A 15,964-nucleotide genomic window follows, 5' to 3' on the forward strand; every position below is an offset into this window, starting at 1 on the left:
TACAGAGACACACTGTCAAGGTGACAGGTATCCTAGCGGTTTAGAGACTGAGAAGTAGAGAGACACACTGTCAAGATTACAGGTATCCTAGTGGTTTAGAGACTGAGAGGTACAGAGACACACTGTCAAGGTGACTGGTATCCTAGTGGTTTAGATACACACTGTCAAGGTGACAGGTATCCTAGTGGTTTAGAGACTGTCTAGCTATGTTCCCTTGTGGTTTAGGGACAATAACTGAAAGTTCGCTTGTTTGAATCCCTGAGCTGACTAGGTGAAACATCTGTCAATGTACCCTTGTGGTTTAGGGACAGTAACTGAAAGGATGCTGGTTCGAATCCCTGAGCTGACTAGGTGAAACCTCTGTCTATGTTCCCTTGTGGTTTAGGGACAGTAACTGAAAGGTCGCTGGTTTGAATCCCTGAGCTGACTAGGTGAAACCTCTGTCTATGTTCCCTTGTGGTTTAGGGACAGTAACTGAAAGGTCGCTGGTTTGAATCCCTGAGCTGACTAGGTGAAACCTCTGTCTATGTTCCCTTGTGGTTTAGGGACAGTAACTGAAAGGTCGCTGGTTTGAATCCCTGAGCTGACTAGGTGAAACCTCTGTCTATGTTCCCTTGTGGTTTAGAGACAGTAACTGAAAGGATGCTGGTTTGAATCCCTGAGCTGACTAGGTGAAAACTCTGTCTATGTTCCCTTGTGGTTTAGGGACAGTAACTGAAAGTTCGCTTCTGCTAAATGACTAAAAAGTCCAAACATCTGGCTGTGCTTTCATGTCAAAACCCTTATTCTATTATAGTCATTATATTATATTGTATTATATTATTAGAGTCTCCACTCAGTATGGTGTTAATGATGACTGTGTGTTGTGTACATTGATTGAATGGTTAGGACTCTCTCTCTGTATTCACAGTTTATATCCCAAGAGACCAGGAGACCTAAAGGAAGCATTCAACACTGCATCCCTTCATCCAGTCATAGTAAACTGTCTGTCTGTCTGTCTGTCTGTCTGTCTGTCTGTCTGTCTGTCTGTCTGTCTGTCGACACAGCCAACTTCTCTGCTGTGGTTGTTGTTGCTGCTATCAGTGTTAAGGTCAAGGTACAAAGTGATTGACCTCCCTCTGAGCCATATACAGAGTTCAACCCCTCTAAACATGCCATCTTTTATATCCTATATTGTATATAGCTCTGATGTCACTGTCCTTAAACAACTTGTCGTGTCTTTGGCTATGCCGGATTAAGTGATATGACATGCTATTCTATAAAATGATTTCTCCGTAATTAATATTACCTGATTGAGCTAATCATGTAAATAACTAGAGAGTCGGGCACCACAAAATAATATTTATAGAGCTGTTATCTTCCGAAAAAACTCTTAAAGACCTAGTAATATTTGACATCAATAGCAGTCAATATCAATCGTCATCTTAATTCAGTCTCATCTGAAAGTTGTAAATTCTTGGTTATCTGCACAAACCCTTTATTTACTAAATACCTAATTAATCACACATACACAGAATGAATCATACCTTGATTACATATTAGGTCATAAAGGAAAACGTCCCTAGTGGGCGGAACAGATATGACAGCTGGTTACACAAAGAGAGGGGGGCTGGGTTTGAGTGAAAGAGCGGGATGACTGAGGGATACAGGGAGAAGCTGTGCTATCGGAAATACAGTATCTGATCCATTCTAAATTCCCGCCCATTTGAATAAGAAAAATGCAATAAATATTTACTCTGAGCTGCGCTTCGGTAGGTTGGTGGTAGATGGAAGACCGTGTTGCCCAACCGAGTCCTGTGTCCTTTGAAGAATGTCTCTGCTGGTAAATTAAATACGTTGTAGTAACGTTGTTGTGTGGTAGACGGGATACTCTGTCTGTTCCTGCCTAACCTGCGTTTGCTGCTACTGTTGCTAACTCAACGGCTAGGAGGTATCACTTCTGTAGTGAATAAGAGTTCAAAGTTCATACCATTTGCAACCAAAGCTCACGCTGATGTTGGCTTCGTTCTGTAGTTATTATCTGAACCATTCTGACATCGGACCGTCGTCCTCACATCTTTGGAACAGGAGGTTATATAGTCGTCAAGGGCTTATATAGGAAGGGAGAGGAGGGCGTGTTTGAAAAGTTTTATAGCCCATCTCTTCACAGGGGCGGGCCACTGATTGAGCAGCCCTATTCTTATGAAAACCCAAATCTCACATTTTAGAAGCTAAAATAACATTTCATCCCATCACAAATAATTTAATATTCAAACATTTAAATTGAACATTAATTCCATGTGAATCCGATAACTCTGATGTGTAGACTTTCCACTGTAGAGTTTATGTCATCTTATCATTGATGAGAATGTCTCAGATGACAAACGAACTGACATCATATTCATTAAGTACCACCACATATGTTCCATTGGTCAGATTACCAGAATATAGTTCATTTCCCCCCACCTTCTGATGTTCCCAGAATCTCTATGTTAACCAAGGGGTTTGCAAATGTAACATCATTAGGGTAGAGAGAGGAAAAAGGGGGGAAGAGGTATTTATGACTGTCATAAACCTACCCCCCTTGTGGGAAGGAGTGAATGGATCCTGTGAGATCCAGTCGTGTTTCTTCCTGCTCTGTAAGGACCTGTGTCTCTGAGTGCTTCATGTGATGGTATACAGTCTGGGTCTGGAGGCTGTAAGGACCTGTGTCTCTGGGTGCTTCATGTGATGGTCTACAGTCTGGGTCTGGAGGCTGTAAGGACCTGTGTCTCTGGGTGCTTCATGTGAGGGTCTACAGTCTGGGTCTGGAGGCTGTAAGGACCTGTGTCTCTGGGTGCTTCATGTGATGGTCTACAGTCTAGGTCTGGAGGCTGTAAGGACCTGTGTCTCTGAGTGCTGTTGTAGTTATTGTTACATATAGAGACAGATATGACACTATTGAGCAAAGATAGGTGTACATTAGACCACAAACAGAAAGCGGACAGGAAACCAAAGATTAAACAGACATAAGTATAATGGCCGAAGCCATACGTGCTTTACTGTGCATAAGGGCTTAGGGCAAAGAGGAGGAGGTGACACTTAAAAATATTATCTATTATGGAAAGAGCAGGACACCATTATAAAGATTAGATAGAGAGGTAAAGGACATAAGTGCTTAGGTTAAAGGCCATAAGTGCTTAGGGTAAGATAGACATATATTAATTTTAGGACACGAGAGGGTCCTGCCACCATTGTAATCTAATCAAGAGCGGATTCAGGCGTTATTAGGCATGAACATGGAGGAAGCCTGGACTGAAAGATAATGGTGACCGATGACCTGAGGGAAGTAACTCCATTAACATATGGAATGGACTCATATACTGTGTGTGTATAAAAACAGAGCCAGTGCTCTGGAAAGTGTGTGTTCCGCGGACCATCTAGCCTGATATGTTTGTATTAAAAGCCTATATTGAATTCACAAGTTCTTGTAAGTGTTATATTTTGAAATGATTCACCACGACACTGATCATGTTGCTGTTGTTCATGTTGCTGCTGTTCATGTTGCTGCTGTCTATCCTTGGCTTTCACAATGTTGGAGATACTTTTAGAGCCCGTTGCTCTGTGAATGAGGAAATATGTGACTGTTTCTCCCTCGAGTTTTGGGAGAAACCACACGCTTGCACGTGAGATCTATGCACATTTCTCCCAAACAACATGGGAGAAATGGGACTCTTGCTCTGACATGTCAGGACTGTTTTCTTGGTACTGAACCGTGTCTCTGGACTTTCCACATCTCCTGAATGTTGTGGCGTTAAAGATTCTGGTGACTATGGATTGTCCTTCAAGTGCTGTCTATAAATCCACATGTTGGAACCCTCCATCTAGACTGGCCATTATCTTGCTGCTTCTACTGTCTGGAAATGTGCAATCTGACCCAGGTCCTGACATTCTTCCCCCTGTCCAATGAAGTAGTCAGAGCGGCCTGAAGTTTCTGCATGTGAATGTAATAAGTCTGCTGCTGAAGTATGATTATGTGGATAAAACCTGCCCAATGTCGTGGAAATTTCCTGTATTTACCAAATCATGAGCGCAAACCACAACACAAGTCAGAGTTAGTTATCAAAGTCCATCTTTAATTATATGAGCTCTATCACAACCCTGTGACTCTCAGATCAATTCAGTGTCTATCAATGAATTCTCTGAGAGCCCCCCTACATTGCAACTGAGATCCTTTAATAGCAAAGAACACACATAGTCAGACAGCATAGACATAATAAATTGTTCAGCTTTGTCTCCTTACTAAAACCCAGAACCATAAACCAATCCTCCATATCAACAGGCATATATCAAATTGTCATTTAGATACAACCAATTCTAAATACAACCAATCCTGGACAAGCTCACGGGGAGCATAGAATGATTCCAGACACTGCCATCCTCCTCTCCCCGATGGGAAAAGTAGGGAGTGACTGGCACACAGACACAGTGGAGCAAAAGATATGTTTACACATGATGACACCTTGACCTCTCCCCTCTCTGCGGCCTATGCAACTTAGTCTTTACATAGACCAGATAACTGCCAATGGCCACCACTATAGTACAACAAAATACATTCTTATGAGAAATAACTCATAAGCATATGATTAATATAAAACATCTTACCTATGTTACCACCCAATTCTGATTATTCCCCAACACCAACCTGATGTGTTTATGCTTTCTGAAACCTGGCTCCAAAAATCTATTAAAGACAAAAATATTGGCAACAATAGTTAGAATGTTTTTGGTGCAGGTGGTCAATCTAAGGGTGGTGGTGTTGCTGTTTACGTAAAACACAAGTTCTCAGCGGTCTGACTTCTACTCAACCTCAGCAAGTTGAATATCTGTGTTTGAACCTTAACCTTGGCTCCTGTTTAAATATGGTTGTATCTTGTTGTTATGGACCATCTGCTCCTGTTTAAATATGGTTGTATCTTGTTGTTATAGACCATCTACTCCTGTTTAAATATGGTTGTATCTTGTTGTTATAGACCATCTACTCCTGTTTAAATATGGTTGTATCTTGTTATTATAGACCATCTGCTCCTGTTTAAATATGGTTGAGTTTGTCCTGATAGGTGATCTGAATCAGGACTGGTTAACATCTAGCTCGGATCAACTCTAAATTCTATACAATACCTATAATCTCACTCAGATTGTCAACAGTGTAACGAGGTTGAATATAAAGTCTCCTCTGAAATCCTCTTTGATTGATTTTGTTTTAATGCTTCTGGTATTTATGCAAATGACATAAGTGATCACTGTGCTATTGTCTGTGTGAGAGATGGTCAAATTCCTAAACATCCTCCACGTGTCATTACGAAAAGAAACCAGAAGCTGTTTGATATTCCAGGTTTTTTTACATGATGTTTCCAGAATGAAATGGAATAGAATGGAATTAATCCCTGATGTTGAATTAGCCTTTTCTAACTTCCACAATGCTTTCCAGGATGTACGCAATAGGCCCCTTTAAATAAATTCAGGATGAAGGGCAGAGAGAATCCCTGGTTTACTGAGGAACGTACTACAATCATAAGGGAACTAAATGCTATGTGGGATAAAGCAAGAGGGTCTGGTTCAGCAGATGATTGGATGGCTTTTAAACGTCTGAAATATGGGTGTGGCTTTGATCTGAAAAGTGAAAGCAGACCACTACCTGAAATCTACTTCAGATCATTTAAATAATCCCTCCACATTCTGACAAGTAGTGAAAGGTTTGGAGTGAAAAGAAGATTCACAGCTTCCCAAACTATTGTTGGTCGACACAAGGTAGTAACTGAGAGAACCTCCATTCTGAAGGCCTTGAATCAGCATTTTATAGATGCAGGCAGTTTATTTGAAAAGGTCTAAATGAGCCCCCTATGAATTTACCTTCTCATCCCTGACACCCCTGTGCTCTCCTTCACCAGGCTCTCTTTCACCAGGTTATCCTTCTCATCCCTGACACCCCTGTGCTCTCCTTCACCAGGTTCTCCTTCTCATCCTTCTGTTTCAGAAGTGTGTAAAGCCCTGAAATAAATTGATAGAACAGAATCCCCTGTCCCTGATGAACTAGACCCCTGCTTCCTACACCTGCTGCTGACATCATTGCTCCCCCCTATATTTCTAACCTCACGCTTGACGTTCAGGAAATCCCCAAGTTATGGAAATCTGCTTTTGTACTGCCTCTCCTGAAAGGTGGAGATCCTTCGCTGCTTGACAACTATCGACCCATATCAAAAGTGTATCAAAACCGTCTGTTCTGTCAAAGGTCCTGGAGTCCTGGAGTCCTTAGTTAGTAGGTCCTGGAGTCCTGGAGTCCTTAGTTAGTAGGTCCTGGAGTCCTTAGTTAGAAGGTCCTGGAGTCCTTAGTTAGAAGGTCCTGGAGTCCTTAGTAGGTCCTGGAGTCCTGGAGTCCTTAGTTAGAAGGTCCTGGTGTCCTTAGTTAGAAGGTCCTGGAGTCCTGGAGTCCTTAGTTAGTAGGTCCTGGAGTCCTTAGTTAGAAGGTCCTGGAGTCCTGGAGTCCTTAGTTAGAAGGTCCTGGAGTCCTTAGTTAGTAGGTCCTGGAGTCCTTAGTTAGAAGGTCCTGGAGTCCTTAGTTAGAAGGTCCTGGAGTCCTGGAGTCCTTAGTTAGTAGGTCCTGGAGTCCTTAGTTAGTAGGTCCTGGAGTCCTTCGTTAGTAGGTCCTGGAGTCCTTCGTTAGTAGGTCCTGGAGTCCTTCGTTAGTAGGTCCTGGAGTCCTTAGTTAGTAGGTCCTGGAGTCCTTAGTTAGTAGGTCCTGGAGTCCTTAATTAGTAGGTCCTGGAGTCCTGGAGTCCTTCGTTAGTAGGTCCTGGAGTCCTGGAGTCCTTCGTTAGTAGGTCCTGGAGTCCTGGAGTCCTTCGTTAGTAGGTTCTGGAGTCCTGGAGTCCTTAGTTAGTAGGTCCTGGAGTCCTGGAGTCCTTAGTTAGTAGGCAGCTGAAGGCCTCAGAGAAAACAACTTCTTTAATGCAGTCAGGCTTTAGGTCTGGCCACAGCACTGTTTCAGCAACATGGAGGGTTTTACATGGATGCGGTCAGGCTTTAGGTCTGGACACAGCACTGTTTCAGCTACATGGAGGGTTTTACATGGATGCAGTCAGGCTTTAGGTCTGGCCACAGCACTGTTTCAGCAACATGGAGGGTTTTACATGGATGCAGTCAGGCTTTAGGTCTGGCCACAGCACTGTTTCAGCAACATGGAGGGTTTTACATGACATCCACTGTGCTCTTGACAAGAAGTGTGTCTGTCTTTATTGATTTGTCAAAGGCTTTTGACACCGTGGACCATGCTGTGTTAGTGTAAAGGTTAAAATGTTGTGTAATTACAGGTCATGATCTAGATTAGGTAATTTATTAACCAATCAAATCATACACAATGTGTAATGGTGGATGGTTGTAAATCTGAGTCCATAGAGTTGTGCTCAGGTGTTCCGCAAGGTTCTATTTTGGGACCAATGTTGTTCCTTTTGTATATCAACAACACTGGGGATCTTAATGAAACAGTGGATGTTCATTTTTATGCAGATGATACTGTTCTGTATTCAAGTGGTAGTAGGTTATCTTTATCTTTTGAAAATGCCCAAAGAGCATTTAACATCATACAACTGAATCTGAATGATTTGAAGCTGGTTCTGAATTTCAGATGCCAGGCATGTTACTAATCATGTCATTGCTACAATGGCTGGACATACTATACAGCAAGTCAAAGTGTACAACTATTTGGGTGAGTGGGTTGATGACAAGCTGAGCTTCACTGTTCATGTGGAGAACTTGATCAGGAAGCTCAAGCTGAAAATAGGTTTTTATTACCGGCATGAGGCTTGTTTTTCTCTGGAGGCCAGGAAGGAGCTGGTACGATGTACATTACTGGCGGTTTTAGATTTTAGTGATGTTATATATATGCAGGCCTCAACCACGACCCTGAGAGCACTTGATTCAGTGTATCATGCAGCCCTCAGGTTCTTTACAAATCAGAAACGTCTAACACATCATTGTGATCTCTACAGCGCTGTTGGCTGGTGGTCATCTACCTTGCGTAGGTTTAGCACTGGTATGAAAATCTATACAGGTACCGTATGTAGAACCAGAGTAAAGACCAGTATGGACTATCAATACAGGTACTGTATGTGGAACCATAGTAAAGACCAGTATGGACTATCAATACAGGTACTGTATGTAGAACCATAGTAAAGACCAGTATGGACTATCAATACAGGTACTGTATGTAGAACCATAGTTAAGACCAGTATGGACTATCAATACAGATACTGTATGTAGAACCATGGTAAAGACCAGTATGGACTATCAATACAGGTACTGTATGTAGAACCATAGTAAAGACCCGTATGGACTATCAATACAGGTACTGTATGTAGAACCATAGTAAAGACCAATATGGACTATCAATACAGATACTGTATGTAGAACCATAGTAAAGACCAGTATGGACTATCAATACAGGTACTGTATGTAGAACCATAGTAAAGACCAGTATGGACTATCAATACAGGTACTGTATGTAGAACCATAGTAAAGACCAGTATGGACTATCAATACAGATACTGTATGTAGAACCATAGTAAAGACCAGTATGGACTATCAATACAGGTACTGTATATAGAACCATAGTAAAGACCAGTATGGACTATCAATACAGGTACTGTATGTAGAACCATAGTAAAGACCAGTATGGACTATCAATACAAAGTGACCATTTAGAATGAGGCCCAGTTCAATGAGAGGAAGTCTTAACATAACTGGGGGATGACAGACAGGAAGTGGGGGGGTGGAGATCTAATATTTTTTGTGCCAAACACTAAAGCATGATATTGTAATAATTCTACACCCTATTCCCTACGTAGAACACTACTTTAGGCCTGGTCAGAAGCACCGTAGTGCACTACGTAGGGAATAGGGAACCATTTGGAATAGAGACAGTAATTCCCCTGAACATCTTCCTCTTCCTCATCTGGTTTCTTGAACAGCCCTTCACTCCTCCCCTCTTCCTCCCCTCCTCCCTTTTCATTCTATTCTATCAGCCACACCACTAGCTCACCTCCACACAATACATTTACAAGTTAAAGACACACCTTGGAATAAATAACAAAGGAAAACTATTACTAGATGAAGTTGAGTGTTTTTTATTATTTCCCATCACCATAAATCATATTTAATCACTGAACAGTAGCAGACCTAACTTCATCTGTTCCTGACTCTGGATAGTGGATTAAAAAGACCATCAATCTCCAATGATATTAAAGTACTATTCTGAACATTACTGATATACTGAGTGGCAAGTCAAGATATCTGCTGGTTTTATTGTTTGGTCAACAGCACCACCTGCTGGACAGGTTTAACGTTGCTGGACTGAGCAGTATGGGAGGATGAAAGATGACACATTTAGGGCCGGTTTCCTGGACATCTACATTGAACATACTGTTTAGTCCAGGACTAGGATTCATCTGTGTCTGGGAAACCAGACCATATAGTTTAGTAGAAAGTAAGTGATACCAGCTTGTAGTGGGCTGACTAGTCCTGAATTGTCCTTTAGTTCCTGGACCATTTTCCATGCAGCTCCAGGTGACAGAGAACACATCAATTAGGACCGAGCCAACAAGCTGATCAATGATACTGAGGAGAATTACATAGAGACAGAGAACCAACTGAGAAAACATATCAATGGTTCTGAATGACAACCAATATACATCAACACCAGACATCATGATTCATGGAAATGTACAAGATTAAAACATTGTATTGAATTTTAATTAATAACAAATCAGTTTACAGTTTAACCAGCTCAGCAGAACCATTAAAGAGATAAAACCCAGGATAGAGGGGCTGAGTGAATGTGGTCTGGACTCTGTGGAGGAGGGTCATTGTGTCAGAGACACTGTAGAAGGACAGAGTACCTGCCTTGTGATCCAGGTACACTCCTACTCTGGAGGACTGAGGGCCTGATACTTTAGTCACAACATTATTGTGTCTGAACCAATAACCACCTCTAGAGCAATATAATCTCCAGGACTTGTTATTGTATCCAAATACACCATCATTACCTCTCTCTGTTCTGCTGATGTCTTTATATGAGACTGCTGTAACAACATAACCAGTCCTCTCCACCTCCCAGTAACAGCGTCCAGACAGACCCTCTCTACACAGAACCTGCCTGTAGTTGGTGAATCTGTCTGGATGGACAGGATACGGTTGGACTTGGTCTGTATTGGTCACCTTTCTGTTCCCTTCAGACAGAGAGAGGAGTGTGTTTGCTGTGTTTGGGTCCAGTGTGAGCTGACAGGAATCTGGGAGAAGAGCAGAGACCAATGAGGGGAGTCAGAACAATAAGTTAAGTCAGATACTGTATCTACCCTGTCTTTGATTAGAGCACAGCAGAGATCAAATCAGAGAAATATGAGGAGTCAGATAGATACCCAGTCTTTGATTAGATCTACTATTGCTATATATTTCTAGAGGGATTGTTAGGAGTGTCAGTAAAAAGAGACTGTTAGTTACTTCACAATAAAGAGACTCACATTGTAACAACTGTTCTCTGGTCTTGGGCTCTGGAGGCAGTACAACATCCACTATATTCACTACAGACACACAAACACATTGACAGAGAGAGGGAATGTTATCATCAGACCATATTCCACATGTATATGACTAGTAGGGAACTTTCAATGGTCTAAAGTTGATGTTCTTATTGTTTTCAACACACCTGTAGTGGAGATCTTGGTCCATTCTCCTTTAAGGAAGTCTTCTAGTTTCTCTCTCAGTTCAGACACAGTCTTACTCACATCTCCAAAGTACTGAAGAGGACGGACAACAATGCTGGGTAAGTCTGAAGATACACTGATACTGGAGAGAGACTGATACCTCTGGAGAGAGAGAGAGAGGGAGACTGATAACTCTGGAGAGAGAGAGAGAGAGAGAGAGAGAGAGAGAGACTGGACAGACAGAGAGGGACGGACAGACAGAGAGAGAGGGACGGACAGAGAGAGAGAGGGACGGACAGACAGAGAGAGAGGGGGACGGACAGAGAGAGAGGGGCGGACAGACAGAGGGATGGACAGACAGAGAGGGACAGACAGAGAGGGACAGACAGACAGAGAGAGAGGGACGGACAGACAGAGAGAGAGGGACGGACAGACAGAGAGAGAGGGACGGACAGACAGAGAGAGAGGGACGGACAGACAGAGAGAGAGGGACGGACAGACAGAGAGAGAGGGACGGACAGACAGAGAGAGAGGGACGGACAGAGAGAGCGAGGAACTGACAGAGAGAGAGGGACGGACAGAGAGACAGACAGGACAACATAATGATTGAGATGAATAGTTTCACATGAAGTTAATTTCATATCACATGTAACAAGACAGTTTAGTTACCTGGAGGAAATGGATGTGATCCTCTGTGTGTGAGAGCTGCTCCAGCTCAGTGCTTCTCTTCCTCAGCTCAGCTATCTCCTGCTTCAGTTGCTCCAGGAGTCCTTCAGCTTGACTCACTTGAGCCTTCTCTTGGGCTCTGATCAGCTCCTTCACCTCAGAGCTCCTTCTCTCAATGGAGCGGATCAGCTCAGTAAAGATCTGATCGCTGTCCTCCACTGCTGACTGTGCAGAGCGCTGGAGAGAGACAGAGAGAGAGACGGAGAGAGAGAGAGAGATAGAGACAGAGTGAGACAGTAGGTTCAGGTTCTCTGCACCTCATTGAGTCAGACCTCTGCCACCCTGCTCTCCAGGTCCACCAGGACTTGTCCTCCCACCTGGACAGACAGGTACAGAACACCTCTTGGTCCTGCTCTACTCTCCTCCCTCCTGGACAGACAGGTACAGAACACCTCTTGGTCCTGCTCTACTCTCCTCCCTCCTGGACAGACAGGTACAGAACACCTCTTGGTCCTGCTCTACTCTCCTCCCTCCTGGACAGACAGGTACAGAACACCTCTTGGTCCTGCTCTACTCTCCTCCCTCCTAGACAGACAGGTACAGAACACCTCTTGGTCCTGCTCTACTCTCCTCCCTCCTGGACAGACAGGTACAGAACTCCTCTTGGTCCTGCTCTACTCTCCTCCCTCCTGGACAGACAGGTACAGAACACCTCTTGGTCCTGCTCTACTCTCCTCCCTCCTGGACAGACAGGTACAGAACACCTCTTGGTCCTGCTCTACTCTCCTCCCTCCTGGACAGACAGGTACAGAACACCTCTTGGTCCTGCTCTACTCTCCTCCCTCCTGGACAGACAGGTACATAACACCTCTTGGTCCTGCTCTACTCTCCTCCCTCCTGGACAGACAGGTACAGAACACCAGTCTCTCTTTTCCGGGCAAGAAAGTTTCTGTCCACCAACATCTCTTCTGTTTTGACATCAATACCGTAGTTCTTGGTAAACTCAGTTCAGCATGATGTATCTAGGAAGTTGTTTGAGTTTTATTTTAGTTTTACTATTGAGAGTTCCCTCTATTTGTGTTTTCACTAGATTCATCATTGGCTCGGAAAGAGAGTCCCTGTCTTCCTAACATTGATGTGACCACAACAATTCTCCTCAGATACTCCCTTCTCTCTGCAATATCACCAGCATGGTCAGATGTTCATGTGTTTGCGTCATCTCATGTTTGACAAAGATAAACTAAGATTTCTTCCAATTTTTGCAGCCATTACTGACAAAATAATCAAATGTAATGTTTTTTACCAAAAACTTTACATGGAAAGCAGAAAGCTGTGATAAATTAAATACAACGTTAACTAGATATTATCTGTGTCATTTATAGCCTGGCACAGATAGTAAAACTACATTAAATACAACTAGATATTATCTGTGTCATTTATAGCCTGGCACAGATAGTAAAACTACTGTAGCGACCCGCACAGACAGCTGTGTGTTATGTGTTCGGCTAGTAGGTGGTTGTGTTGTACTTACCAGTTCCCAGTGTTCGCGGGGTCCGACATGCCAATCAACCTGCTATCTGCCAATCACAGGAATGCCTGGGATGTTCTGATGCCGGGCATCCTGGTGGTTGGCGGAGTGGCGTGGAGGGGGCGGGGCATTGGAAGTTAAGGTTCAGCCTTTGTTCTCTCTCTTACGTCTGGGCTTCACAAGAGAAGGTCCCGATTGGCTTGTGGGGTATCTTTCATTTATTTGGCGTGAGCTAAGGCCAAACAGTAGCCTGTGTAAAGTTGCTAATAAACCGTCAATTCGTAACTCAATCCTCTGTCTGGACAATTGTTCCTTTATGATCTAGTCAGGTCATTACACTACATTAAATACAACGTCAACTAGATATCATCGCCACATAACTTATGTCGAATTTAAAAGACACCGTTACCGTTAGTAACGTCTGTTACACTGTAACTTACAGGCAGCCTCGCATAAAAACCTATTGGTTAACAAAGCTTTGATTATGACCAAAGTCTATAGTAGTGAAAACTCTCTCTCTCTATTCTAACTTACCACACATTCACATCACTGCCTCGACATGAATGTGTCCTGTCAGAGCCGTTTCCTGTCCGTTAACTGTTAACAGTCTCGAGCCACAGCTTAACCAATGAGCTACAAGGAGGACTGACAGTCACGAGCGGTGCAGCAGCCTCTGCAGCAGCAGCCTCCCCCGGGTCCTAGTGCCCGCCCGGTAAGACGGTTAAGATGCGATGGAACGGTTGACGGAGAGAAAATAAATCACAGAGAAAATATATTGACTGATATATTGAATTGTTTAGGGAAGCTTTAGCTTTGGCTTTAATACATTCTGAAAATACTTGAAAACCAAAAGAGAAAAGAATAGTAGCCCTCCTCAGGAACAACAAAACCCTCACAGACCAACTTCTTCTTCTATGATATAATGGAGGTCCTCAAACCAACGTTAAAGGTGCATAGCGCCACCTACTGTTCTGGAGTGTGTTCAATCACGGTTTACACCACTCTAAATCCTCCTACCTAACTCAGAACTTCTGAGAAAATAAAAGAGTCCTACTAACTTCTAATAGGCCCTCCCCCATCCCCCAAATACCTTCCAAGTGTAATGTTTACTGTTCATTTCTGATTGTTTATTTCACTTTTGTTTATTGTCTATTTCACTTGCTTTGGCAATGTAAACATATATTTCCATGCCAATAAAGCCCTATGAATTTAATTCAATTGAGAGAGAGACAGTTCCATTTTAATGTATAGGGGACATGGAACAAATGACATAATGAATCAGTCATGGTTACTCATGGTTATGTGATGAGGCAGGCCAGTTGGTCAAATGAACCAGTCTATTCTCTGAAAGGGGTCCAGACAGCCTGTTCCCTCCCAACAGTGGGGTCAGTAAGATTGGATAGGGGCCCCTCTCTCCCTCTCTCTGACTGGAGGAGAGAAGTGAAATGGTGTGTCTCCTCTGGTCAACAATACTCACCTTGAGAGACTCCACAGCCTGTTGGAGCTCTTTCAGCTCCTTCTCTCTCTCCTGGAATCTCTGCTGGACCTTCTGCTGACTCATCCCCAGCTGCCTCTGTGGAGAATCACTCTTCAATGAGCTATCAAGCTTTATTAGTCCAGTAGATCAATAGTATATTAATGTGACATAGGATCTATAGAGAGGAAGGTCTACAATCCTGAGGAAGTCAATTTACAATATTATATTATGTTGCTATGTGAATGATTATAGTTTTTATGGTAGGCCTACATGTATCAAGGGGTTGAGACTGAACTTTGGACTCATAAAATGCCATTCAGAATGATAATAGTGTTTGACTTTAGAAAATGGTGATACATTTGTAACAAACTCAATATACTCAAGGTTTGTGTTCATATTTGTGGATCCATTTAATATTGTATATAATATAATGATCTCATATTCAAACAGATTTAGTTCCTACTGTATCTTTAATTCTTTGTTTATCAGACAGTCACCAACAAGTTGTTCTGGTCTTACCTGTTTCTCAGTCCTCTCTGCTGCAGCTGACACTGTATCATGGCCTTTATGTTCATCCATCACACACTGATAACAGATACACTGCTGATCGGTACGACAGTAAACCTCCAGCAGTTTGTCATGATGAGAGCAGATCTTCTCCTGTAGTTGTGCCGTGGCTTTGTCCAGCTTGTGCTTCTTCAAAGCAGGAAATTCATAGTGAGGTTGGAGGTGAGTCTCACAGTAAGAGGCCAGACACACCAGACAGGACATGAGGGCTTTCTGCTTTCTGATCCCAGTGCAGAAATCACACGCCACATCTCCAGTTCCAGCATAGCACAGAGCAGGAGAAGCCTGGAGTCCTGTCTTCCTCAGTTTCTCCACCAGCTCAGCCAACATGTTATTTTTCATCAGCATTGGTCTTGTAGTGAAGGTATGTCTGCACTGAGGACAGCTATAGACCCCTTTCAGAACATCCTGATCCCAGCAGCCCTCAATACAGCTCCTACAGTAACTGTGTCCACAGGGAATAGTGACCGGCTCCTTCAGTAGATCCAGACAGACAGAACAACAGAACTGGTCCTGGTCCAGCAGAACTCCCTGTTGAGCCATTTGGACGGTTGTTCACTCTCACACAGACAGACGACAGAGAGACTCAGATCAGTTTCGTTTCCTCAGAAGAGAGTTTGTGGGAAGGGGAGGGACTTCCTGGTTCTGCCAGAGGGCTGGGGTTAGAAGGAGGGAGGGGTTAGAGGAATGGAGGAAGAGAGAGAGGAACTGCATGCAACAGCAAGAGGGAGACAAATAGTTTAGTTCCAAGGTTAGAGACCTTAACATGGAACAAATGACATAATGAATCTTAAAATGTGAGTTGTTAGAATATATGAAGGGTAACAGTTTCTATGAAGTACGTATGTATCATTATTTTAATGACCTTTATAATGCCTTATAATACACCTATGTGTTGTAATTAATCAATAAGGCCTGAGGAGGTGTGGTATATAGTTAATATACAGTACCACAGATAAGGACTGAGGAGGTGTGGTATATAGTTAATATACAGTACCACAGATAAGGATT

The 15,964-nt window shown here is 43.0% G+C and overlaps 2 protein-coding genes across 3 annotated transcripts in view; both read right to left on the minus strand.

The window, feature by feature from the left end:
- LOC110516932 (E3 ubiquitin/ISG15 ligase TRIM25-like) overlaps window positions 1–15,964 on the minus strand; it is a 538,607-nt gene that overhangs the window by 91,079 nt on the left and 431,564 nt on the right. The window lies entirely within an intron of this gene.
- On the minus strand, window positions 9,121–15,587 carry LOC118947080 (E3 ubiquitin/ISG15 ligase TRIM25-like). 2 transcript variants are annotated; one of them, XM_036972198.1, is made up of 5 exons: window positions 14,906–15,587; window positions 14,387–14,482; window positions 10,718–10,877; window positions 10,533–10,592; window positions 9,121–9,630 (listed from the first exon to the last, which is right to left on the minus strand). In XM_036972198.1, the coding sequence occupies exons 1-5, from the start codon at window positions 15,494–15,496 to the stop codon at window positions 9,599–9,601; spliced, it is 939 nt and encodes a 312-aa protein (XP_036828093.1). In that variant the 5' UTR covers window positions 15,497–15,587; the 3' UTR covers window positions 9,121–9,598. The 2 variants fall into 2 exon arrangements, 1 of the variants encoding a protein (XP_036828093.1); XR_005041745.1 differs by lacking the exons at window positions 9,121–9,630; window positions 10,533–10,592; window positions 14,387–14,482; window positions 14,906–15,587 and adding an exon at window positions 11,385–11,481.

This window comes from Oncorhynchus mykiss, unplaced genomic scaffold (assembly GCF_013265735.2).
Source record: "Oncorhynchus mykiss isolate Arlee unplaced genomic scaffold, USDA_OmykA_1.1 un_scaffold_121, whole genome shotgun sequence".
In the NCBI taxonomy this organism is placed as follows: Eukaryota; Metazoa; Chordata; class Actinopteri; order Salmoniformes; family Salmonidae; genus Oncorhynchus; species Oncorhynchus mykiss.